The sequence below is a fragment of the Lycorma delicatula genome, chromosome 12 (genome assembly GCF_047948215.1).
Source record: "Lycorma delicatula isolate Av1 chromosome 12, ASM4794821v1, whole genome shotgun sequence".
Lineage (NCBI taxonomy): Eukaryota > Metazoa > Arthropoda > Insecta > Hemiptera > Fulgoridae > Lycorma > Lycorma delicatula.
The window spans coordinates 59763143-59791114 of record NC_134466.1 but is presented as its reverse complement, the minus strand read 5'-3'; the positions used below and the strand labels follow the sequence as shown (position 1 = coordinate 59791114).

The window sequence follows — 27972 nt, the reverse complement described above, 5'->3', positions numbered from 1 at the left end:
TTATCGAACAGTTATTTCTCTCGTCCGTCCTTAGTATGACTGTTCCGTTAATTGACCATCAATGAGATTATAAAATATTCTTTCGTAGCTCAAAACAAGATCGACTTTTCGTAATTTTATTTTGAATTCTTTTGCCTCGGTCAAACACATAACCAGTCATCATGACTCTCAAAATAGATAACGCAACCTGACCCACCGGGTTGGTCTAGTGGTGAACGCGTCTTCCCAAATCAGCTGATCTGGAAGTCGAGAGTTCCAGCGTTCAAGTCCTAGTAAAATCAGTTATTTTTACACGGATTTGAATACTAGATTGTGGATACCGATGTGTTTTGGTGGTTGGGTTTCAATTAACCACACACCTCAGGAATGGTCGACCTGAGACTGTACAATACTACACTTCATTTACATTCATACATATCATCCTCATTCATCCTCTGAAGTAATACCTGAACGGTAATTCCCGGAGGCTAAATACGAAAAGAAAAAAAATTCTGTCGTTAATATTTTCGTCAATTATTGCTTGAAAACCCCTTCGCCAACCACCATACTGCTTTTTTCTTTCTTTTTCCTATTTAGCCTCCAGTAATTACCTTTCATATAATACTTCAGAGGATAATATGTATGAGTGTAAATGAAGTGTAGTCATGTACAGTCTCAGTTCGACCATTCCTGAGATGTGTGGTTGATTGAAACCCAACCACCAAAGAACACCGGTATCCACGATCTAGTATTCAAATCCGTGTAAAAGTAACTGCCTTCACTAGGACTTGAACGCCCTACCGATAAACCTATTTCAACACAGCTCACCCCCAACCCCCTTATTTTTCTCTTTCTTTTACTATCACAGGTAAAATTCGTATTATTCATTATTCGTACCTATTTCCACTCCGTCCAGACGTTCTACTGGACGGATCGGGCTGATTTTTTTTATTCTGCTCGAAATGGCTCGCAGATACGTCATCAAGCATCGGCAGACCTTCAAAGTAATTTTCTTGTAAGTATTAACCTTAGAAATTTCCTTAATTAAATAATAAATGGGGATTTTTTGAGGGATCCTCAGAGGAGACTTAAGATAGGCATTACGACATATCTGTGGGTCATTCCTAGCACAATAAAAATATTCTAGCTATGCAATCCTGCTTCCATCTGTTATACATCTTTTTTTTTTGTAGAGGTGGGGAATTTTACATTTTACAGACGCCAAAGCAGTGTCGGGGTCGCTAACAGGTCCCGCTAGGTTTTAGAAAGAGCGTATGTATACCTGCGCACTACCGACTAAACCTCCACCCCTGGCTATCCACTCTCCCTGGCATAGCTAACAAAGTATTCCATCAGGTAGGGGGAGATCGCCCACACATACAGTCATACGTCATATCATACTATAAGTACAGATCATAACTTGAAAATGCAATACAGATTCTTATAAGAGATCATTAAATAATCAGTACAAAACACAATACAAATAACAAATTATACATGATACATGTACAAATACAGCTGATGTAGGTCGTAATATATACAACAAACAATCTTTTTTTTTTTTACATAATACTTAAAACTATTCATCATATTATCATTTAGAATAAAATGTATACATGCTACATAATACCTAAAACTAAACATTATATACGTAATAGAAGATAAAAATGTACAAAGTATGTCACACCAGAAGCGCAACCCACAGAAACTGTTACTCGTTTCACAGGTACAGTACATAACTAAAATACCAAGCCACCCAGGCCGCCATCCAATACCTGTGTTAAGTGCCCGCAGCTTCATCGCGCCAAGGCGACCCCCACGCGCCCGGGGGCCCCCTACGCGTTCGGCAGAGGGCCTGCCCGCCTATATCGTCGCTTATACCTACAGAACAATGAATTTTTCGATTAAAAAAAAATCACAACAACCAAAACGTATTTATTTTTTATGTTTTACGGAATACCATCATTAAAATTTGAAAAAAAGAGCAGTTTTTACAATTTGTCTGCTAGTGTAGCGTCCCCCATTCTAGATAAGACAATTTAAGATAGCCTATTTTATTTTATTTCCAGAACGATAACCTGTAACTTACTTATGAATAATCTGAAATTATCAATACAAACAGATTCATAAATCCTGAGTACAGTATAAATTCTAAATCATATTAAATTAAGATAACGGTTGTAAAGTTGGTTATGATTGGATGTAACAAGTGAAGCTATAGAAAGGAACAAACAAACATTCATTACAGTTAAATACAATACCACTCCTTCCTATATGAACGTAATCGGGTTAATAATTTTCATACCACCGCTTTGTTTATAAATTTCAATTATCTGAAGATATCTTGTACATCATAACGAGAGAAAATATAACTTATTATTAGTAAAAGCAACAAAGCTTAATCAAGCTTACGGCAGAAAGGAAGTTCTCTTTGTTTAATTTAAATTGAATAAGCTTACCTTTCAACCTGCAACTACATATATATATATATTGATTCGTATAAAGTAACATGCAGACGTAGAACCATACCTGAAAAATAGCAAATAAAGAAAATTAAATTACTTTTTTTCAATTTTGATAAATTCATTTTTATATCTTTTTTATATGAAAGAGAATGTCCTGACCGATTCACTAACTCATAATCAATGTACAACCAAAACTATTATAGGTAGAGACTTGAAATTTTCAGGGTACCTTCGTATCTTTAAGTAGGAGTAGACTAAGAAAGGATTTTGCCAAATTTTGATTTTAAGGGGTTTAAATCGATAAAAAAGTAAATTTCGTGTTAACAGCGCTATTTGTTGGACGTAAAAGCAACATACGGTATACTAAATATTTTACGATTCCATTACAATGTTGTCGATATGTGTGTCCGCTATAGACCGATTTACGAGCGGGGAAAAAGGGAGAAAGGGAAAAATCGAAAAAGGTAAAAAGGGGAAAATGGAAAAAAGGAAAAATGGGGAAAAGGAAATGGAAAGGGAAAAGATAAAAAATAAAAGATGAAGGGGTAAATGGAAATGGGAAAAGAGGAAGGAGAAAGGGAAACGGGATAAAAAGGGAAGAGAGAGCGAAGAGAGCCATGATCCTCTGATCGTGACGGGAAGCGTAAGTAACCATAGAGCACGGGCGAAGCCGAGATGGGGATGCTAGATTTGGGATTGTAATAAATCTTTTGTTTATCTTTATTGAACTATTATAATTCATTCATAAAATGGATCGGTCTAACAAATATTGTTCAATTTTCTTATCTTCCTTTTTTTGGTTTCCTTTATTTAAGTTTTGGGCAACAATTCGTTGTTTATCGTATATTCCTTCATAAAAATTTTTATTTACTGTTTTATCAGGATTTAATGAAAATCTAAATATAATATTGTTCATTAAATATTTTTTATTTATAAAAAAATAAGTTTGCTATTAAAAAAGCATTGCGAGTGAAGCTACATCTACAGGATGTCCCATATAAAACGCAACCCATCAATCACTCATCATTGAAATTTCAAAAGTCAAGCTTACTCCCCTACTCGTTACTGAAATGGACTCATCCAACATCTGAACATCCCGGCGACGCAGTAGAACACTACCGATAGTAACAACAATGGAATCATAACGTTCAGTGTATCGCTAGAGACAAGATGGTGTTTTCGCAAGATGAACGTGTTTTCATTGTAGAGTCGTACTTCAGTACGAAATCAGCGGTTGCAGTGCAAGATTTGTTTCGCCATAAGTACCCGGATAAACCGGCTCCTAAAAAAACATCAGTATTAAGGTCAGTCGCAAAATTTAGAGAGACCGGTTCTGTTAATAACGAGGAACACAAAAGTTCTGCGTCAGTGTTGAATACAGATACAGTCGCTGAAATCAAAGACCGATTACTCGCCTCGCCAAATAAATCGAACAGACGTTTGTCTGCTGAAATTAATTTATCTAAATCGACCGTGCATAGGGCGATCAAACGATTACAATTACGACCTTATCGCATTCAAACGGTTTATCGACTTCTTGAGCCAGACAAAGAAAAACGGCTACAATATTGTCAACGGTTCCGTCGATTTCTGCGTGAGGAGATTAATGTTACGGATTCGTTATTTTTCACAGATGAAGCACGGTTTCATTTGGATGGCTACGTAAACAGCCAAAACAGTAGAATTTGGAGCGCTGAAAATCCCTACGTTTATCACGAAAAACAATTACACCCGTAGAAATTGGGCGTGTGGTGCGCGATATAGCGGAAGAAAATAATCGGTCCTATTTTTTTCGAGTACACTATTAATGCAGAACGATATCAGGATATTTTATTTCGGTTCATCGCACTTTTGGAAGAGGAAGACAGACACTGCCGGCTACAACATGACGGTGCGACATCTCACTACGCAGGTTCAACTTCTGATTTCGTCGAGGAATTCTTTGGTAATCGTGTTATCGGTCGAGGCTTTTGGCCACCAAGATCTCCAGATTTGATTGCGGCGGATTTTTTTCTATGGGGTTACCTCAAAGAAAAAGCCTACAGCGACAAACCACGAACACTTGCACGATTGAAAATCAATATTGAACAAGCTGTATTAAATATCCAGCCACAAACTTTGAAAAAAGCTGCAAGAAACGCTGTAAAAAGAATTGAAGTTTGTATTGAAGAAGATGGCGGCCACTTCCAACATTTACTCTAAATGTAAGGTAATGGATGGTAATACTAAAAATTACATTTACATTTACACATGCCTTTTTATTATTTCAATACCTACCAATATAAGGTTGGGTTGCGTTTTATATGGGACACCCTGTATATTGTGGGCGAAGTCGCGACGGGGTACACCAGTTTTTTTATAATTAAAAATAATTTATAATGAAAAACAAAAACATACAAAAATAGTGAAAACAAAATTAAAAGAATGTAATCAAAAATATTTTAATTAATTTTGCAAAAATTTATCAAATATTTTTCTTGAAAAGAATTCGTAGAAATATTTCTTTATATGTAACAAAGAACCACCGTTAAATTTTTTAAAAATAATACTTCCTACGACAGAATCGTTTTTTTTTATTTCACATTGTAAATTTTATCTGAACCACCTCGTAACAATTATTTTTTATTAAAATATCCTAAAGCAAGAATATTATGTAAGATATAAAAAATATATACTCGTTTCAATAAAGTAGTAGTTAGTGGACGCAAGCAAAATCAACAAAAATGAGACGACGTTTTTACGTTTTATATATATACTAGAAACCCCGTCACGGCTTCACCCGATCTCTATAGTTACTTGCGTTTCCCGTCGAGATCAATTTTTAAATGTTTTTAGTCAAGTAACCGGAGACAGATACACCCAATCGCGACATACATATAGTAACATTAGTGGTTGATCCACCGTATTCGGAATACGGTGGATCACCGTATTCCGAATTTCAGCCTTTTAAATTTCCCTTAAAAAGCCGAAATTTAAAAAAAACAAACCCGAACGAAAATGGTTTTAAGATATTTATCTGAAGAATAATTGCAAGTCCAGATCTAGATATCTCGTTTACTCTTGGAAATGGGGAAAATCTGTAATCATTGTTCGAATTTTTTTTTATTTCTTCACCTCTTTCAAGGTACAATTTTAGAAAATATATAAATTGGTTTTTAGGTATTCATATGAAGATTAGACACACCAAAAATCAAAATGTTACCTTTATTTATTATTTTATTATAGAGAAATTGAAAAAATAGAAAATGTTAATGTTACCTCGATTTTTTAACCGTTTAAATTCGGAAATTCAAAAAAAAACACTACAAAACCGGATTTTAGATATTCTCATGAAGATTACACACACCAAAAATCAAATTGATATCTTCATTTTTTTCAATGAAATTAAAAAATAGCCTCAAAAAATTTCATAAATCCATTTTAATCCTTTAAACTCGGAATTTCATAAAATCTAAAAATTGGTTTATAGATTATACACACCAAAAAATCAAGTTATCTTCATTTGTTACCGAAAAATTTTAAAATTAGTAAATTGTATGTTTACATAATTTTAGCTCTTTAAACTTAGAATTTCAATAAATCTATGCTGAGTATTCACTTACATCGTATACAAATTTTCATTAATTTATCTTCAGTAGTTCTTGGTCTCTTTTTCTGTTTAGCCTCCGGAACCACCGTAAGGTATTACTTCAGAGAATATGTATGAGTGTAAATAAAGTGTACTCTTGTACAGTCTCAGGTCGATCATTCCTAAGATGTGTGGTTAATTGAAACCCAACCATCAAAGAACACCTGTATCCACGATCTAGTATACAAAACCGTGTAAAGGAATTTACTAGGATTTGAACCTTAGAACTATCGACTTCAAAATCAGCTGATTTACGATGACGAGTTTAACCACTAGACCAACCCGATGGATTCAGTATTTTTTGCTGGGCGTTGATTATGAATCACTTACGACATGTTCTTTATGAATGTATATATATATATATATAGAGAGTGTCTTTAAAATGGTGGATAGGCTATACTTTTTCGAATTCTACTTGTAAAAACTAACAAAACACATCCTTAAAAAAGGCAATTTTTCCTTCGTTCTCTCACTGTCTGCCATTTTGTTATTTTCATAAAAAAGTTTATAGCTCAAGTTCTGATCACAGTAACATTTGGTAAGCTACTTTGTAATAAATTTTTAAGATTAGCGAAAGATTAGGACTTTAAATACCTTCACCAGTTACAAAATAGTGGCCATGTTTATTTTTCAATCTCTTATATCTCCATAAATATAAGTTTTATCAAAATGTACGTTTGCTAAAATATTTAGAATAAAATGAAATTTTATTTTTTTTAATCGGTAAACAAATAGCAGAGTTACGGCAGAAAATTGATTTAATTTAGTGTCTGTTTTCATGTCCTCCACTTCAATTCATTAATATTCATGTTTTATTTATTACTAATTCTACTATTGTAAATTAGGTACTTACGTATTAACGCCACCACAGCTACAGCTTTATTTAAAAACAAAGTAGTCAATCGGATTTCGGTGGAAAATGGGCCGATATAGAGTTTAACATAGATTCAAAACAGTCTCTTTATTAATTTTAATAAATGGTTATAATTTATTTATTTTATAAATATATAACCAAACTTAACCTAGTTCGTTTCGCTCGCTAATCTTGACTAATTAACAGGAGTGTTTTGATTATTTAAATAATAAATAATTGCAATAATTGCTGAATTTATGGAATAAATACTCAAAAAATTACGGTGTTAATTAGTCAAGATTAGCGAGCGAAGCAAGCATAGGTTAAGTTTGGTTAAATTATATTTATAAAATAAATAAATATAAATAACCATTTCTTAGAATTAATAAAGAGACTGTTCATTTACCACCGAAATCCGATTGACTACTTTGTTTTTAAACAAAACTGTAGCTGCGGTGGCGTTAATACGTAAGTACCGTAAATTAGAATAAAATTAAGTGATAGTTTACTCACAGTAATAGAAGTAGTAATTAAAAAAATAAAACAACTACTGTGATAATCTTACGTTAATTATTGTAGAACATTAGGGGTAATTAAACAGTTAAAAATCGTTAAAAGTTATCAGAGATGTTTGAAGTGTTCGCCATTAGAAATTACACAAGTCTCCAGTCTTTTTCTGAGAGATTGTCTTAACCGTTCAAAAATTCCGGGAGTATTACTAATTTCTTGAAATCCATTTTGGATCCTCAATGCTGAGCATTGGAGCTGAATAAAAAATATATTTCAAATGGTCCATAGATAGAAGTGAAAAGGTTTAACTGAGGTGATCGGGCAGGGCAGGGCACGCCCTCCGCAGCCTATTCATTTATCATGGAAAGTTTCATGCAAGAAACCAGATACCAACTGACTGAAATGTACTGGAGCTCCATCGTGGTGAAGCCACATATTTCCTCTTAATTGTAATGACAGGTCTTTCAAAAAATGTGGATAATTTTCGGCAAATGATCAAAACAATTTTTCCATTTAAATGATTTGGTAGAATGACAGGACCCAAAAGATATTCATTAAAAATACCTGCCCGTATGTTCAGAAAAAATCTTTGTTGATGGCTACTTTGGAAGGTACCATGAAGATTCTCGTCGCCCCAGATACGCTGGTTATGATAATTTTGAAGACCATTCCTGTTGAAAGAAGCTTCTTTTTTACATTGATAAGATGATCAGCAGTAATAGTCGCTGCGTAAAATTATTCATAAGTGAAAAGTTAAATCAATTTTTTATTATTATTATATAATATTAAATTTTATTGAGCACATTATTACTCTCAGAAAAAGACTGGAGACTTGCGTAATTTCTAATAGTGGACACTTTGAACATCTCTTATAACTTTTAACACTAGTTAAATGTTTATTAAAAAATTAATAAATACACCTAACGTTCGACAACAATTAACGTAAAACTATCACAAGTAGTTGTTCTATTTTTTTAATTATTAGATCAATTATTGTGAGAAAATTATTACTTAATTTCATATTAATTTACAATACTAGAATTAACAATAAATAAAAACTTTCATGGAATTAACGTGAAGTAGAGAACATGAAAAAGACAAAAAATTATACCAATTTCCTGCCATAACTCGGCTGGCTATTTGTCAACCGATTTTAAAAAATAAAATGTCATTTTGTTCAAAAAAAAAAAAAGGCTTAATATTTTATCAAATAACATAAATTTTTATAAAAGTAATATTTATGAAAATATAATGGATTAAAAAATATAAATGGTCGCCATTTTATAACTTGCGAAGGTATTTAAGTCCTGATTTTTTGTTAATTTTAAAACTTTATTACCAAGACGCTAACGAAATATTAATTTGATTCCTTTATCCGAACTTGAGATATAAATATTTACATAAAAATAACAAAATTGCGGACAGGGGGAGAATGAAAGAGTATTTGCCATTTTTTCCTAAGGATATTTTTCGTTTAGTTTTACAAGTAGAATCCGAAAAAGTATAGCCAGCCCACCATTTTAGAAACACTCTGTACATACATATATATATATATATATATATATATACATCAACGGTAAAGTAATTAATAAAAATGTTAATTTATATTTGTTCATCATTTATTAAAATACAAATATTCATGTTTTAAATAGTATCCTAGAAAATAATTATTTCTTTATAACAGGTTAAAAAGAAATAAAATCTTTTATTAAAAAAAAAAAAAAAAGAATAAATCATAAATGAAAAATTTATACTAAAATTTCATGAAGTTGATACTTTAAATACAAAATCAGGTTAATGTTTTGGAGTAAATCGAAACATCAAAAAGAAAGAAAGAAAAAACAAGACGTAAAAGATTTATTCTCTCTTTTTTTGGTAAATTTCCAAAGATAGAATCACAATAATAATACGATGAAGCGAGTAGAGAAAAATGAGCAGAATCAACTTGATAAAGGTGAGTATTAAGAACGGGAGGGGATCTTAATAACAAGCGTGTATGACAGAAAACAGAACATTTTGCATAACTGGGTACTGAATAATTAATTATTCAAACGGATTTCGGGCTTTCAATGACTCCCTATAAAACCGTACCCAGGTCGACCGTTTTTCACCCCACCTCCCGACACAAAACGAATGACAAACGCACGACGACAACCCAACTGTATGAGATATACCACCGCAACACAACCGCTTTCTATTAAAACGCTTTAGGGGGTGGCCTCTCGTTAACCTTTGTAATGTCACTCGGTCGCATTTTCATAAAGATATGATGAAACGCTCAATCTACCGCCGTAACCCAAAATTAATGTAATAAAAAAGCAATTAGGTGAACATTTACAAAAATTCATAGGCTGAGATATATTGCAGTATTATGACGTAGTTTTAATTTTTAATATAATTTAGACACCGTTGTCTATGAATCAAAAATACATAAAAACATTAAAATTTCAAAGACTAATGAAACATAATTTTTAGTTAATTACAACAGGAAGGTTAGGATATATTTTACTTTTATTTATTAAAATATATTTTTTAAAAACTAGCGAAAGAAGAGTGGATTAAAGAAAAGTGTTCAAAAGTGGAAAGAGAAATGAACATTGGTAAAATAAACAGAGCAAACAGGAAAGTTAAGGAAAATTTTGGCGTACATAAATTAGAACCTAATAACGTGTTAAATAAAGATGGTACACCGATTTATAATACGAAAGGCAAAATCGATAGGTGGGTGGAATATATTGAAGAGTTATACGGAGGAAATCAATTAGAAAATGATGTTATAGAGGAAGAAGAGGACAAAATGGGAGAAAAAATTCTGAAATCTGAATTTAAGAGAGCATTAAAAGATTTGAATGGCAAAAAGGCTCCTGGAATAGACGGAATACCTGTAGAATTACTGCGCAGTGCAGGTGAGGAAGCGATTGATAGATTATACAAGCTGGTGTGTAATATTTATGAAAAAGGGGAAGTTCCATCACACTTCAGAAAGAGTGACATGATACCCCAAAGAAAGCAGGAGGAGATAAATGTGAAGAATACAGAACAATTTGCTTAACTAGCCATGCATTAAATATCTTAACTAGAATTATGTACGGAAGAATTGAGAAGAGAGTGAATAATTGTTAGGATAAGACCAGTTTTGTTTCAGGAAAGGTATAGGGACAAGGGAAGCCTTTTCAGGGCTCAGATTAATAGTACAAGGAAGATTAAAGAAAAACAAACCAACATACTTGATCTATTATTTATAGACCTAAAAACGGCATTCGATAACGTAGACTGGAATACAATGTCCAGCATTTCAAAAAAATTAGGGTTCAAATACAGAGATACAAAAATGATTGCTACTATTTACAAGAACCAAACAGCAACTGTAATAATTGAAGAACATAAGAAAGAAGCCGTAATAAGAAAGGGAGTCCGACAAGGATGTTCCCTATCGCCGTTATTTTTTAATCTTGTACTAGCGGTTAATGATGTTAAAGAACAATTTAGATCCGGAGTAACAGTACAAGGTGAATAGATAAAGATGCTACGATTTGCTGATGATATAGTAATTCTAGCCGGGAGTAAAAACGATTTAGAAGGAATAACGAACGATATGAATGAAGTCCTACCTCAAGAACTACCTCATGAAAATACAAGAACAAAACGAAAGTAATGAAATGTAGTAGAAATAACAAAAATAAACCACTGAATGTAAAAATAGGAAGAGAGAAGATTATGGAGGTAGAAGAATTTTGTTATTTGGGAAACAGAATTACTAAAGATGGACGAAGCAGGAACGATATAAAATGCCGAATAGCAAAGCCGAAACGAGCCTTCAGTCAGAAATATAATTTGTTTACATCAAAAATTAATTTAAACGTCACGAAAACATTTTTCAAAGTATATGTTTGGAGCGTAGCTTTATATAAAAGTGAAACTTGGACGATCGGAGTATCTGAGAAGTAAAGATTAGAAGCTTTTGAAATGCGGTGCTATAGGAGAATGTTAAAAATCAGACGGGTGGATAAAGTGACAAATGAAGAGATGTTGCGGCAAATAGATGAAGAAAGGAGCATTTGAAAAATATAGTTAAAAGAAGAGACAGACTTATAGGCCACATATTAAGGCATCCTGGAATAATCGCTTTAATATTGGAGGGACAGGAATAAATAAAAAATTGTCCAGGCAGTCAACGTTTGGAATATGTAAAACAAATTGTTAGGGATGTAGGATGTAGGGGGTATACTGAAATGAAACGACTAGCACTAGAAAGGGAATTTTGGATCTTGCACCGCCGTGCACGGCGGTGCAATATAAAATATTCGCGGTCAATAAAAAATATTGACCGTGAAAGTAAACGCAAGTAACCATGTAGCTCGGGCGATACTGCACAATCCCACCACAACGAATTTTGAAAACATTAATACTATCAATGCCCCATATATAGATAGTTCAGCTACAGTTGAAGAATATCGTTTCGACAAGTCCTGAAATTTAAGTCCAAAAGCAATGCGACATACGTACGCACGCACTTACCAAACATGCAAAAAGATTTTTTTTGTTTAGATGAACTAGTTGAACCGTAAAACGTAGATTTGAAAAAAACCCGATACCCCACTTTTATGATTACTATAATTTCCCCTTTGATTTAGTGATTCTACCTATATTTGCCGGGTTAGTAAAATGACAAAAATAGAAAAACCTTCCAAAATTTGTTAACTGTAACATTCTATATACGAGGGTTATTTTTTTTCAAGGTCCGATCGGTCGCGAAATTAAAACCACAGTGAAAACAAAAAATATTTTATTTGTAACAAGTTCTTATATAGTTACGCTATTTCTATACATAGACGCCACTCCGATTTAGACAACTGTCGTAGCGTGGTTCTAACTTTCCAATACTCTCATCATAGACCAGAGCCGCCTGTGATTTAAGCCGTATTTCTACACTGGTCTGCAGTTCGATGTCTGTGCCAAAACGTTGTCCTCTTAGCCAGCGTTTCATGTGAGGAAAGAGGTGAAAATTGGATGGAGCCAAGTCCAGGCTGTGTAGTGGGTGAACAAGAATAAGCGGAGAGGAATGTTGTCATCAGGCATTGTCTTTCTCCATGACAATCCTCATCCTCGGCCGCACACTGCAGCTGTAACAAAGAAGCTCCTGCAGCGTTTTCGTCGGGAAGTGTTTGATTACCCACCATACAGCACGGACTTCGGTCCGTGCTGTATGATCCGATTTTCACCTCTTTGCTCACATGAAACGCTGGCTAGGAGGACAACGTTTTGGCACAGATATAGGGTTGCAGACCAGCGTAGAAACATGGCTGAAAACACAGGCGACTCCGTTCTATGACGAGGGTATTGGAAAGTTGGTACTACACTACGACAAATGGCTAGATCGGAGTGGGGACTATGTAGAGAAACACCGTAACTATGTAGGTACTTGTTACAAATTAAATATATTTAATTTTCACTCTGGTTTTAATTTCGTGACTGATCGGACCTTGGAAAAAAAATAGTCCTCGTACTCGCCTCACCTTATGATTGGATAAAAAACAATGAATACGACTGGCTGGAAAATCGTTCATGATGATAAGAATTACTCTCACCTTATGATTGGGTAAAAAACAAAGAATACGATTGGTTGGAATTTTGTGCCCGATAATGATAAGAATTACTCTCACCTTATGATTGGATAAAAAACAAAGAATACGATTGGTTGGAATTTTGTGCCCGATAATGATAACAATTACTCTCACCTTATGATTGGTTGAAAAACAATAAATACGATTGGCATGCCAAAGAACGGCGGAGGTAGAACTCATCGGTGCTAAGAAGGGGATAAAAAAGATATCCACCTTAAACTTAAGAAAAACTTCAAATTTACTTCATACGACAATGGTTGCATGTGAAAAAAGTTTCACATACGACAAGCCCCATCTTCTTACAATTCCAGTAACATTTTTGTCATCCATTGCCGTAAGGGTTGGTCATATCAAAAATTGTTTCAGACGAAAGTTTTAGGTAATATTTAGAAGACTAAAGTTCACTTTAAACCGATTCGATACTGTGCCTCTTAAGGGAAGTATGATTTATTTTATCTTCGAAACCCCATTTTTTCCACCCCCTGGGCCAATGGTTGGTGATATCAAAACATCTAACTTATATAAGTTTTAGGCCCTTATACAAAGAATAGTAGGAACTTTAAATGAATTCGATATTTTACTTAATACGAAAGTAACAGCGATATTGTTTTTTTCGTAAACCTCATTTCCATGAGGATGGTTCGATTTCCCATTTACGAACTCGACCGAGATTTTGGGTCGTTATATTTAATGTATCAATTTGAGAGTGATTGGCGCCAAATTACGGCAGTTGTCGTGTCCACAACAAAAGTGAAATATATATAAATAAACTTTCGTACTGACAATGATTTTGGGGTCTGGGGGATGTGAAACGCGAAGATATGTCGAAATTTTCCGGATCATGGTACCTAAGTAGCTTTCTTATGAAACCTACCTTTTCTTTTTTTTCCCCCTGTATACAAGTCCATTCTTTAGGTTAATTTGTTCAAAGTGTTCCTCAAAAAATGAGAAACGATGTACGGTCATCTACTAGTGGTGTTTGTTTGGTAACGCTAAGAACAGTGCAAAATATTTTTTTTTTAACGAACAACGGATATCTTACTATAACTACTATTTTTAAAATGTGGAACGACTATTTTCAAACCCGATCAGTCAGAGTTCTGACTTCTGTGTTGACCAAACTATTGCTCAAAAGAAATTATAATTCACCGATATTTTGATAAAATGAACAAACTTTAATTGTTATTTTTCATTATTATTCTTACAAGCATATGAACACAGTGAGGGGGCAAAAGGCGGACCTTTTGCCCCCTCTAAACTAGAGGGGCGGTCCGCCCCTAACGGACTAGTTTTAAATAAAAAATCACTTTCCTTCCAATTTGTGTTACCTTTTTATATTATTTTTATTATGTTTCAGGCAAGGGGTATCGCAAGCTGTACGACAGCCGCGTTAAGGTGTATGGGTGATGCACAATTCAGGCGTACAGGCTGCGAAGAAAAATTGTTGGCGTGGTTGAGGCACACCGCAGATATATTGTTCGTCCTAGGATACTGTGTTATTGCGTTTTTAAAACTCTGTTTCCTGGGTATACTCAGGTAAGATATACAAACATTAATTTTTTTAATTTATTTTATTCAGATACTTAATATATGATTTAGAAACCTTTGTCTTTGCAGGTCGGGCGGAAAGTGTATTGCTCTTAATTAATAATAAGAGTAAATTAATAATAACGGTGTCTGTTTTCTAGAGTATGAAGTTTCTTATTAAATCTTTTATTAAGTCTTTTTTTTAAAAATTCATAACATCTAAATTTCCTTGATAATTTAGTTTTTTTTCCTATATTCATTTTGATCCGAAAAGAATCTGTTATTGTCGAGATCTCATCGAATCACAACGATGTACACATACATTATTAATTAGCGTATAATTTTATTTTTAATATAAAATCAGAATTAAATGACCGGGGAGTGGTAAGGTTAGGTAAAAAAGTGATATCTTGAACACGAAAGGAGTGAAGACAATAGAAAAAAGAAACAATAACCACCTGTATCAAAGCGTACAACATAACTGCTTTCGTGTACAAAGTATAATACTTTGATATACGATAAAGGATATTATATTTTCATAGACGTTTTTAATAAATTACTGAACCATTTAAAAGACTTTCCCATCAATATATATAAAATAAAATTAAAAGATTTTTTTAAAGAAGCAATATTAATCTACCCATGAATTTTTAAACGATATTAATTAAAAATTAAAAAAAAAACAAAATGAGTTTTCAACACCTTTGTCTAAAGTGTAGCTTAAATATGTCCAATTATTTTACATTAACACTTTTTTGTCAATTATATTTATTTAATATTTTCAGAGTTCTTTTTTGTTTTAACAAAAACTTTAATAACAAATTGTATTTTATTATTTTATAATTAGATATAATTATTTTATTAATAATCTATTTTACTTATCCTTTCAACATAACAAGAATAGCTAAATTAAAAGGGAAAGTATGATAATCCTATCAAAAATGGGGCATCGGATTTTTGCAAATCATTATTTTTTACGGTCGAACTAGTTCGTCTAGATCAAAAAAACATATATGGATTTATGTACCGCATTGCTTTTGGCCTTATATGTCAGGATTTATTGAATTAAAATGGAATATCCAAGTTACGAAAAAGCCCAAAATTTAAAAAAAAAAATTAATTTTGGCTTTTTTGGAAACTTTTGGTTCAGTCGATTGCAATTAAAAGGGGAGGTGCACAACTAGATGTTACAGCAGTCCTAAAACCAAAATTTCAACATCCTACAGCTAATCGTTTTTGAGTTATACATACGTAACCCACCGGGTTGGTCTTGTGGTTAACGCGTCTTCTCAAATCAACTGATTTGGAAGTCGAGAGTTCCAGCGTTCAAGTCCAAGTAAATCCAGTTATTTTTACACGGATTTGAATACTAGATCGTGGATACCGGTCTTCTTTGGTGGTTGGGTTTCAATTAACCACACATCTCAGGAATAGTCGAACTGAGAATGTACAAGACTACACACTTCATTTACACTCATACATATCATCCTCATTCATCCTCTTAAGTATTATCTAAACGGTAGTTACCGGAGGCTAAACAGGAAAAAGAGAAAGAGTTATACATACGTACAGACGTCATTCTGAAATTAGTCAAAATGGATTCAGGGATGGTCAAAATGGATATTCCGTTGAAATCTGGAAACCGAAATTTTTCACGATCACAATACTTACTTTACTTCATTCAAAGAAATAAAAATTAGGAGTAAATAAAACACGTTTTTGGGTTTAACGTAAGAAAACATTGTTAAACAGTTAAGTTGTTTTTTTTTTTCAATTAGAAATGTAAAAAATTAAATTTCATTTACACTCATACATATCATCACCCAATCTTACCCACTCACAACGAACGGCGCCCCGGGGGCAGTTGAAAATATTATCATCCGACGGGTACTACTGGGAGCGGATAAAATATCAGCGAAGGGGTCGAAAAATATTTCAGAGCGCTAGGACTAACTATTTTCGAGATAGTTGCGATTTTCGTCCGAAAATTCGGATCCGGTTAAAAAGTACTAAATTTTACCAAAACTTCGATATATATATATCGATACATAATAATATAATTAACGAGTATACACCTGACCACCTCGAGACATGTACTAACGAATCGGGATTTTCCGCCACTAATCGGTACATTCCGGTGCTAAGCAAAGGGGGACGCGCGCACACACACACACACAAAATGCGGTTTAGTAGGGTAGGATATATATACATATACGAGGTACAACAATAAAGTAATGAGACTGATTTTTCTTTGCAAGATGTGGCAACCCTGCAGCTTGCGAAGGCACACCATCTTTGACCTTGGTCTATAAGCTACTTCTAGTCCAAGCGACACATTGATGCAACTGCTCAGTCGTGAGTTGTGCTGTAATAAGTGAACACGTGTTTGTGTCTCTCGTCACAGAAATGAAACCGCAAAATATTGAGCGACGGTATGCCATTACTTTTTGCGTTAAATCGGGTGAAAACGCGACGATAACTTACGGTAAGCTTCAGAAGGCTTTTGGAGAGGAGGTTATGTCAAGAGCTCAAGTTTTTCGGTGGCATAAATTTTTTTGTGAAGGCAGAACGAATATTGAAGATGAAGACCGCAGTGGACGACCATCAACCTCACGGACAGATGTCAACTTGACCAGGGTGCGTGAAATCGTACGATCTGATCGAAGATTATCCGTGAAAATGATTGCAGAAGACCTCAACATCGATCCAGAAACGGTTCGTCTAATATTAACTGAAGATCTTGGTACGAGAAAGATTTGTGCAAAAATGGTCTCCAAAAATCTCACACAACAACAGCGTGAAACACGGAAAAATGTGGCAGCCGATCTGTTAGAGCAAACGGAAATCAATCCAGATTTGTTGAGCCGTGTTATCACTGGTGATGAAGGTTGGTTTTTTCAATACGATCCAGAGACAAAACGCCAAAGTTCGCAATGGTGCTCAAAGGGATCACCCAGAACAAAAAAAAAGATCGCATGTCAAAGTCAAAAGTGAAACGCATGCTTGTGTGCTTCTTCGATTCCAAGGGAATTGTTCATAAAGAGCGGGTACCTCCTGGACAAACAGTTAACCTATATTTGTACAAAGAAATTTTAGAAAGACTTCGTAAACGAGTTCTTCGTGTCCTTGCCAACATTGCTGATAATTGGATTCTGCATCACGATAATGCGCCATCCCACACTTCTCTGTCAGTACAGCAATTTTTAACCTCAAAACAAATTTCAGTACTACCACAGCCACCTTATTTACCAGATATCGCTCCGTGCGACTTTTTTCTATTTTCAAAAGTCAAAATGGCGGTCAAGGGACACCATTTTCAAACAACACAAGATGTCCAAAAAGCTGTGACGAGGGTCTTAGAGGATATTACAGAAGATGAGTTCCAGAAATGTTACCATCAATGGGAGAAGCGCTGGAATAAGTGTGTGCAATCAGAGGGGAACTACTTTGAAGGAGACAACACTAAACATGACTAAAACGGTAAGCAACTTTTTTTTTTCACATCTGCCTCATTACTTTATTGTCGCACCTCGTATTATCTGAATTCATATGTTATTATTTTGCTTATTTGTACAAGAATTTAATTTAAAGGTTAGTTCAATTTCATTATGCTACTTTTAATTATAATTCTTATTTGTTTATTAAATTAAGGTGTTAAGGGTAAGTTTAAGATAAAAGTTTTTAGTATGATAAAAAAAATAGTAATTCTAATTAAAAGGATTTTAAAAGGGGTAGACCGTCTAGTTAAGTTTATCTCCTTTTTCATTTTATAACCTTTAGCATTATCCTCAACCTTTTTCTTACCATGATAAATATTAATTGTATAATTTTTTTAATAATTTTTCCCCAAGTTTCTCAAAAACAAAATTACATTAATACCGCATCTGTTTTAAAAAGATAATAATAATAATAACTTAGAAGGGAATAACAGCAAAATGGCATTATTTTTTATTTAAATAAAACTAGTATATACGTTTTTAAAAGCTTAACGTAAAAAGTAACATAAATAATAAAGGAAAGTGTTTTCGGTGCCAAAACAAACAAAAATTAATTCTTTTTTTTAAACAAAAATAAGATGAAACATAGTTTTAAATAATACAAATAAATATTTAAAAAGAAAAATAATCGGTAATTAGATACTAATGTGCAAGTTATTTTAGTTGATAATTTAGGTTATATTAATATAAACCGTTTAAAAATTAAAAACTTTTACTTTTCATTTCTATTTTAAAAGATTATTTACGCGATTGATTATAAAAATAAAAGCGAAGCCACATCTAGAGTTATTAATAATTCGTTAAAATTATATTCGTAAATGCATTGTTTGAATATTTCTTTTTTTTATTTTCTAATTTATTCCAATCAATCTTAATTAGTGTAAAATATATATATATATATATATATATATATATCAAAATTTTGATATTGAGTTCATTTATCTTCATTTCCTAGGTTCGTCATAACTAAATCACATGTTGACGCGTTTCGGATATATTCCAAAGGTGTGTGACTCCTTTTCTTATTACGGCTTCTTTCTTATGTTCTTCAATTGTTACTGTTGCTGTTTGTTTCCTGTACATGTTAGCAATTGTTCTTCTATCTCTGTATTTGAACCCTAATTTTTTTAAAATGCTGAACATTTTATTCCAGTCTACGTTATCGAATGCCTTTACTAGGTCTACAAACGCCAAGTATGTTGGCTTGATTTTCTTTAATCTTCCTTCTACTATTAATCTCAGGCCTAAAATTGCTTCCCTTCTATACTTTTCCTGAAACCAAATTGGTCTTCTCCTAACACTTCTTCCACTCTCCTCTCAATTCTTCTGTATAGAATTCTAGTTAAGATTTTTGATGCGTGACTAGTATTCTTCACATTTATCTGCCCCTGCTTTCTTTGGTATCATGACTATAACACTTTTTTTGAAGTCTGATGGAAAGTCCCCTTTTTCATAAATATTACACACCAGTTTGTATAATCTATCAATCGCTCCCTCTTCTCTGTAGTTAAAATGGCAGAAAGGCTCCTAGAATAGACGGAATACCTGTAGAATTACTGCGCAGTGCAGGTGAGGAAGCGATTGATAGATTATACGAACTGGTGTGTAATATTTATGAAAAAGGGGAATTTCCATCAGACTTCAAAAAAAGTGTTATAGTCATGATACCAAAGAAAGCAGGGGCAGATAAATGTGAAGAATACTAGTCACGCATCAAAAATCTACCCTTTCAGCATTGAAACTACAGTTCATTTACCCTCAATCATCCTCTGAAGTATTATCTGAAAGGTAATTACCGGAGGATAAACAGGAAAAAGAAAGATATTTAAGATCTATATAAAGAACATCTTTTGGCTCAAAAATCTCCAAAACTACTAGATAATTTCATTTAAATTTAAATATTCTGTAGTAGTATATCTCAAATTATGCATATGAAAATTTTATGAAGATCGGTAGTCTCTATTAAGTTACACTCAAATTAAGGCTCAAATTTTGAGAATAGAAAATCTCCAAAACCACAGAATAAATTTCATTGAGATTTAAATATACTGTAGTAGTATACCTGAAATTGTGCATATGAAAATTTGATTAAGATTGCTTTAATCGTTCTTGAGTTACGCTCAATTTATGGTCGAAAAAATTTGGTGGTTATTTTAACGACCAAAATATGGTCGTTACGATGATGCTCAAAGTTGTAAACATTGATTTTCCTTTATCTGAGGTATATATTGTTAGCAATATTAAATCAAATTAAATTAACGAAAAGTCGGCCTTCTTGCGTAGAAATGCGCAAAACTGACAAGGATTGGCTGTTTTGGTCATTTTGCCCTATTAAAATGAATTTTTAACGTTTGAAAAACCTGACCGGGATTCAAACCCAGGAACACCGGAGGATGAAAGCCCGAGACACTACTACTCCGACACGGAGATCGGCTACAGGTTTTTAATTACTCGCTTTTAAATTTTAGTAAGTACAGAAATCGAAATGGTTGTTTACTTATCTAGAAGAAAATTAAACAAAAAAATGAAAGTGAAAGATAACTCCTTAGCGAAAAGAAGCCATAAAATTAACTCTCTCTTATATATTTAACTGAAAAAATTCCATACTATTAAAATCAAGGCTTTTCTACTTAAGAATGAATGAAAAGACGGCTTACTTTTAAAAGGTTACAACATATGTTATTATTCATAACTGGATTAAAAAATATTTATACAAATACAAAGAGAATTTACGGTGCACATCCAAATACGAGAGCTTTTATTTATTATCCAAACACAGTAAAAATAAACCAGCAAAATTTTACATACCTTTCCCAGTTTTACTGTTCATTTTATCATTTTATTTCAAATACGCCGTAAGGTTTTTAATTATTAATATTTTAATTATCGCCGGCCTCCATGACGCGAGTGGTTGCGACTCGGCCTTTCATCCGGAGATCCCGGGTTCGAATCTCCGTCAGGTATGGCATTTTTACACGCTACAGAAATTTTCATTCATCTCGTTTTCTGAAGTAATACCTAACGGTGGTCCCGGAGGTTAAAAAAAAACTCTATGTTTTAATTATCGCCGCCCTCCGTGGCGCGATTCGTTGCGACTCGGCCTTTTATCGGGAGGTCTCGGGTTCGAATCCCGGTCAGGGATGGCATTTTCACACACGCTACAAATCGTAGTCCCGAGGTTAAAAAAAAGAGAATGTTTTAATTATACAATATTTTGAGTAAAGGTTCAAAAGGTCCAATAAAAAAAAAATTAGCCAGATTTGACCCCTTAGATCTAATGACGGTTTTACTTTAAAAATTATGCGATATTAAAAGTGTAATTGAAAAAAAAAAATCAAAATTTTTATTATAAAATTTGCGTCCTATTTGATGACCCCCTTGTTTGACAGCTACCTGGTATAGAACTTTTAATAATAACCACGACTTAAAAAAACAGGTAAAATATAAGAATTATAAAATATTTTTCAGAATTCTTATTAACTCATAGTGTGTTCTACCATTAAGCAGGTCCTGTCATGGCTATTGCTCTCAACCTTGTTCTATCCGTTTGTTAACCGTTTTGTTTCCGCATATTTTTCCTTTTCCATAATCCTATCCATCATTCGAAATCTCTTTCTTTCCTTCCATCGCATCCACTAATAAACACCTTCTTCTAATATAATGTCCTAGCCAGTTCCTTTCCCCATATTCAATAACATTTTGCATTTTCCTGTTCTCTCCGGTTCTCCTTAATACTTCTTCAATTGTTATACGGTCTTGCCATCTGACATTTCTCATTCTGGGCCTCAACTCGTTTTCTGTCTGCTTTTCTCATCGTCCACGTTGCAGCTTCGTAGAGCATCGCGGTCCAAACAAAAAATTTCATAAATTTTTTTTCTTTACGCTGAGTTTACCTTTCCTCACAGCAGTATCTTCTTAAATGCCTGCTTACTTTTTGATATTCTTGTTTCAATTTCTACTGTCCATCAGTTATGAAGTTCCATGAGTATGAAATTTCTTCACGTCCTCTAAAACTTAATTTTCTACCTTAATCTCGAGACTCTCCTCTTTTCCACCTAATAATTTAAAATTCTTAAATCGGATTTTTTTTTTAAGTTCCCTACAATAATACCAGACACAGTCGGATTTCCAGTTTTGAAAATTAGAGTTCTAAAAAAAATCTGATATAGACATCACATGATTTCCTTGTATGCCTATTAAATCACATTTACACATTATTTTAAATGAAAAGTACATAAAATTTTATTTCATTAATAACTTCTGACATTTTTTTCATATTTTTACTTCCTTGTAAGAAGTAAAAGAAGTAATGTGATCGCGAAAAATTTAGGTTTTCGGATTTCAATAGAAATATTCATTTTGACAATCCCTGAATCCATTTTGACTAGTTTTGGCGTGACATCTGTACGTACGTATGTATAACAAACTCAAAAACAATTAGCCGTAACGATATTGAAATTTTGGATTTAGGATTGTTGTAACATCTAGTTGTGCAGCTCCCCTTTTGATTGCAATCGACTTGGCCAAAAGTGTTAAAAAAAACCCCAACATCCAAAAACAATTTGGATTTTGGGCTTTTTCTTAAGTGGACTAATCAGCCCTCATTCACAGCTTTTCAATGATATATCATAAGTGATTTTCACTGGTTCCAGAGTTATTTTAATTAATGAAATATTTGGATATTACAAGGGGAAGGCACATCGGTTCGAATCCGTCTACATTTTCTTTTTTATAATTTTTTTTTTAATTTAAATTTATTAATAATTATTAACCTGCGATCATAAAAAAATTTTACAATAAATAATAATTCAATAATAACAGAAAAAATAAATATGAAAAAAAAACGTAATAAAAAATATATGTAATTTAATAAGCGTAAAAGGAAGTTATGTGGTGTTCACAACAGATTTTTTAATTCTTAAAAACATCATATAACTTTTAATGGACACAATCTATCGAGATGATTGCGATGTCAGTAAACTCGCGTACTTTTATCAGCAATCATTTAATATGTCACAACAGATTTTTGTGACGATTTCGCCGGTCGTAATGTTTCCAGGGCGTCCTAAACGTTCATCATCTTGAATAGATTTAAATTATGATTAAATTCATCAGCCCATTTTTTTTATTTTTACCGGCAAAATTGAATTAGAAAAACACATTTAAGTTAAATCTAATTATTTTTGTATGTCGTTCAAGGTAAAAAAAATTGTTTATACAGCACTATTATCACTGTCACGGCTTCACCCGCACTATATGATTACTTGCATTTCCAATCGCAGTCAGGGGATGCTTAGCCGGTCATGGGTTGTGACTCCGCACCTGTTTTCATTAAAATCATGCTTGTGTGAATAATAATAAAAATAAAAATAAATTAAAGCCTGTTCAATTCTTAAAAAATATCAGCGTATTATAATTTCTTTAGAACAATAGTTTAGTCAGTACAGGACCTGAAACTTTGAGTAGTTTACAGAATGGGGGTTTTCATCAATGGTAAAGTTATAGAAGAGGTCCATAGTTTGAAATACTTAGAAGTTACCTTCCAGAGGAATTGTAGATACACTGACCATAGAAGTAACATATGTAGGAAGGCTGAAGCAATGGTAAAGAGTCTTAACATTATAATGGCAACGCAGAATGCCCCTAAGAGCATCAAAACGCAGATTGTTGGTGTCAACGATAGTATCCTCGTTGATGTATGCTGTTCCCGCATGGAGTCACGCTATAGATATCAGGCGTAACAAGGATAAATTAGCGAGGGTGCATAGGAGAGGGCTCCTAGGTGTGGTGGCCGCATATAGGACAGTGTCCTATGAAGCTCTTTGTGTTCTCGCCGGAGTACTGCCGATAGACCTCATCGCGAGATATAGAGTCGAAAGATCGAAGGGCAGAGCAGATCAAGAGGCCAAAGATGAAGTCAATACTACCTAGCAGGAGAGGTGGACTAATACCGGTGTGGGTCGCTGGACAAGACAACTCATCCCGGAGATCGAACCGTGGATAAGAAGAGGTTTTGGCGAGATGGATCACTTTATAACGCAATTTTTCACTGGGCATGGCTCATTTAATAATTACTTAAATAAAGTAGGAAGGAAAACAGAGGCGATCTGCATGTATTGCAAAGAGATCGACGATGCAGAACATACTTTCTTCATATGTGAAAGATGAGCCGCCCTCAGATTTGACATGGCGATCGACGGGATGACTCCCGAAACTATAGTACCTTTTATGACTAGTCGGGAATCCAAATGGAAGAAAATAGCGTGTTACACCAGACAGATCTTATCGCAGAAAAACATCGACGAAAGGAGACAGGGTTTTTGATTTAGGATAGGGAAGGGAGGACAGCCACAGCGGGGAGGGCCGGCATGCCGAGGTGTGTCGGTTCCAATGAGCCGCTAGGGACTCCTGGGGATATAGTTTAGGAAATAATAGAATAGCTGGTAGGCGGAAAGGCCTATTTGAGTATAAAGACACTCCCCTGGGTAGCGTAATACCAACAAGTCGGTCCCCGATAAAATGTAATTTGTCGGGTTCTTAGCGATACCCGACAAACAGTACTAGGAGAGGTGATCGTACTTTGTCTCTCAATTCTCTTTTATACATTTTGTTAATTTTATTGTGTTTTTTAGTCAAGTAACCGCAGGCAGGTGCAGCCAGTGACGTCGCACATACAGTAACAGTGGTTGTGTTGGTTGACCTGCCACACCCGTTAAAAAATCGAAATTCTTAAACACCCGAAAATGGTTTTTAAATAATTATTTGAAGATTATTTGCGAGCAAAAATCAAGTGAATCCATTTACTATAGTCGAAAATGGGGAAAATTTGCGAATACTGTTCGAAATTGTTTTACCTTTCTTCAATACTATCAAGGTCGAATTTCAAAAAATCTAAAAATTGGTTTATATACATATTCACATGAAAATTGCACACACAAAAAATCAAGTTGATATCTCAACTTCTTACAGAGAAATTAAAAAAAATTCAAAAATCCATTTGAACGCTTTAAACTTTTCTTTCTTTTTCTGTTTAGCCTCCCGAACCACCGTAAGATATTACTTCAGAGTATGAATCTAAATGAAGTGCACTATTCTCAGGTCGATCATTCCTTTTACACGGATTTGAATACTAGATCGTGAATACCGGTGTTCTTTGGTGGTTGGGTTTCAATTAACCACACATCTCAGGAACGGTCGAACTGAGAATGTACAAGACTACACTTCATTTACACTCATTACATATCATCCTCATTCATCCTCTGAAGCATTATCTTAACGGTAGTTGCCGGAGGCTAAACAGGAAAAAGAGAGGTCGATCATTCCTGAGATATGTAGGTAATTGAAACCCGACCAACAAAGAACACCGGTATCCACAATCTAGTATTTAAATCCGTGTAAAAGTGTTTGCCTTTACTAAGATTTGAACTTTAGAATTCTAGACTTTAAAATCAGTTAATTTGCGATGAAGAGTTAACCACTAGACCAATTCGGTAGGTTAGAACACTTTGAACTAGGAATTTCAAAAAAACATCCTTTCTCAGTGTGTACTTACACCGTAAGAAGAATGTGTATACAAACTTTTAGCAATTTATCTTCAGTAGTTTTTTCTGGGCGTTGATTATGAATAGGTCACGACGTGTTTTATATATATATATATATATATATAACTTACTAAAACGTAATAATGAAAAACAAACCAATTTACACTGAATTAAACCCTTGTAAAGTTTAAGGACAAAAAATATAAAAAAAAGGCCAACAACTGAAAAAACAAAAATTCAAAATAATCAGAGCGCGGTAAAAAGAATGCACAATTTTTAATGTCAACGAACCAGCATCTATCCTACTCGAGGTTATATTATACAACCTAAATGTCACTACTAGTAAATGTGCTTTTACTCATACTATAATAGAAAACGGTAAATAAAATATAATAATAAACATATTCAACTGTTCCTTTTCTGATATTTTACATTAATCAACTTCAAACTCAAAGAAAAAGAAAAAAGTCACTTAATACGATTTGAATTACCTTTATTAATCGATTTAGTAAATATATTTTTTTAAATTAATATTAGAAGCCGGTAACGTGCTTGTACCTACAGCGAAAGTAAGTATAAGCACTAGCTTATACTTTAACTTATTGCTTAACTTAAATGCTTACTTTAACGTTCTTGTGCTTACCATTGTTCGATTTCCGGGAACGCACAGTGGGACCAATCCTCCAAAAGCTCGCCAAAAGTCCCTAAAATAAGATAACAATTTTGGGACTTTTTAGGGCCTAAGTAGTTAAGTTGGTACCTGTAGTTGACGAAATTAGCATCTATAAGGTCCCAAGTAAACACGTGCTTACTTTAAGGTTACTGCCTCTTAAGAGGCAGTAACCTTAAAGAAAGAGCTCTTGTAAGAATAAAAATAATTTTTTTTTCAAAAAGCAAACACTAAGACCTTTCTATGACAGAATTTTTCTTTCTTCATCTTTCATTAAGAATAGTATGCACTTCTATTTCCCAAATTGCTATTTATTTTTTTCTGATAATGAAGTCGAATTACTATTGTGGAAAAAAATCCCTTTAATCCAAGTTATTGTACAAAATTAAATCAATTTTGGAATTTTATATTCATTTTTCAATTTTTTGTCGCCATTTTGGATCCGTAATTATATTTATTTTTTTCCAAGTAAATTTCAAAAAAAAAAAAAAAGTCAAATCTGGATTCAGCATCCTGAAAAACCCTTTGATACAATTTTTGCTACGAAATCACATTAATTTTTGGATATTTGATTTATTTTTACATTTTCTTGGCGGCCATTTTGTATCCGCCATCTTGTTTTTGAGTTTTTTCAAATAAATTTTGAAAAAAAATGTCAAATTTGGATTCAGCATCCTCAAAAACATATTTTCACAGACGAATCATTATTTTTTTCAATGTATAAAGCATATATTTGACTCATGACCATGTTTTTGGCGATTGGCATACTGTGGAACGTCTAAAAGATTTACTACTATTCAATTCCAACAAAGTTGATAATGACGATATTAGTTAAAGCAAATTAAAAATGACGAATAAAAAAAATATTTTTTTATTATGAATAATTAATTACTCAATAACTTTTTAATTTTTAAAAAACCCTGAAATTTCAAAATCTTTACGTAAAGCGTAACATTAATATGCTAAAATAATTCTAAAATAATGTCTTTTAAATTAAATTTTTTGTAATTTAATTTATTTCGTATAACATATATGAGATCTGTTCATAAAATAACCGGACGTTTTTAATTACGCGCCAACGGAGATATTTAGTGACGTGCGGTTGGCAGCATTGTGTTCAGGATAACCTACTTAGTAACCACATGTTCTTGGATTGATATCTCGTTTAGTTTTCGTGTTATTATTATTCGAATCCAACGTGTTTAATTGTTAGTAGTGATTTTTATAATGTGCATTTTTCAGGAGCAACGTTACAATGTAAAGTTTTGCGTGAAACTGGAAAAAACTTTCGCAGAAACTTTTCAAGTTTTAAAACAAGCTTACGGAGATGATGCTCTGGGTCGTACACAATGCTGTAAATGGTTTTCACGATTTAAAAGTGGTCGACGGTCAATTTAAGATGACCCTCGACCAAGAAGACTTTCGATTTCAACCGATGATACAAACGTTCAGAAAATCAACGATCTGATGCGTGCAAATCACCGATTTATTGTAAAAGAATTTGCATAAAGGGTTAGCATCTCGATTGGATCATACCGTGATATTTTGACTGAAAAATTGAACATGCATCGAGTCGCAGCAAAGTTTTTTCCTCGTTTGATGACCGAAAAGCATGAAGAACATCGAGTGGACAATTTCCGGCAACTCCTATGAACGAGCCGATGACAAGGAAACATTC

General features: G+C 33.4%; 2 protein-coding genes across 2 annotated transcripts in view; one reads left to right on the top strand and one right to left on the bottom strand.

Annotated features, from left to right (window-relative positions):
- Positions 1–27972, bottom strand: part of LOC142333255 (uncharacterized) — a 496762-nt gene that overhangs the window by 303877 nt on the left and 164913 nt on the right. The window lies entirely within an intron of this gene.
- Positions 1–27972, top strand: part of LOC142333256 (uncharacterized) — a 301571-nt gene that overhangs the window by 201032 nt on the left and 72567 nt on the right. Inside the window, exon 5 of the mRNA XM_075380259.1 lies at positions 14417–14595. Coding sequence (XP_075236374.1) covers positions 14417–14595 — 179 coding nt within the window. The remainder of the gene's footprint in view (positions 1–14416; positions 14596–27972) is intronic.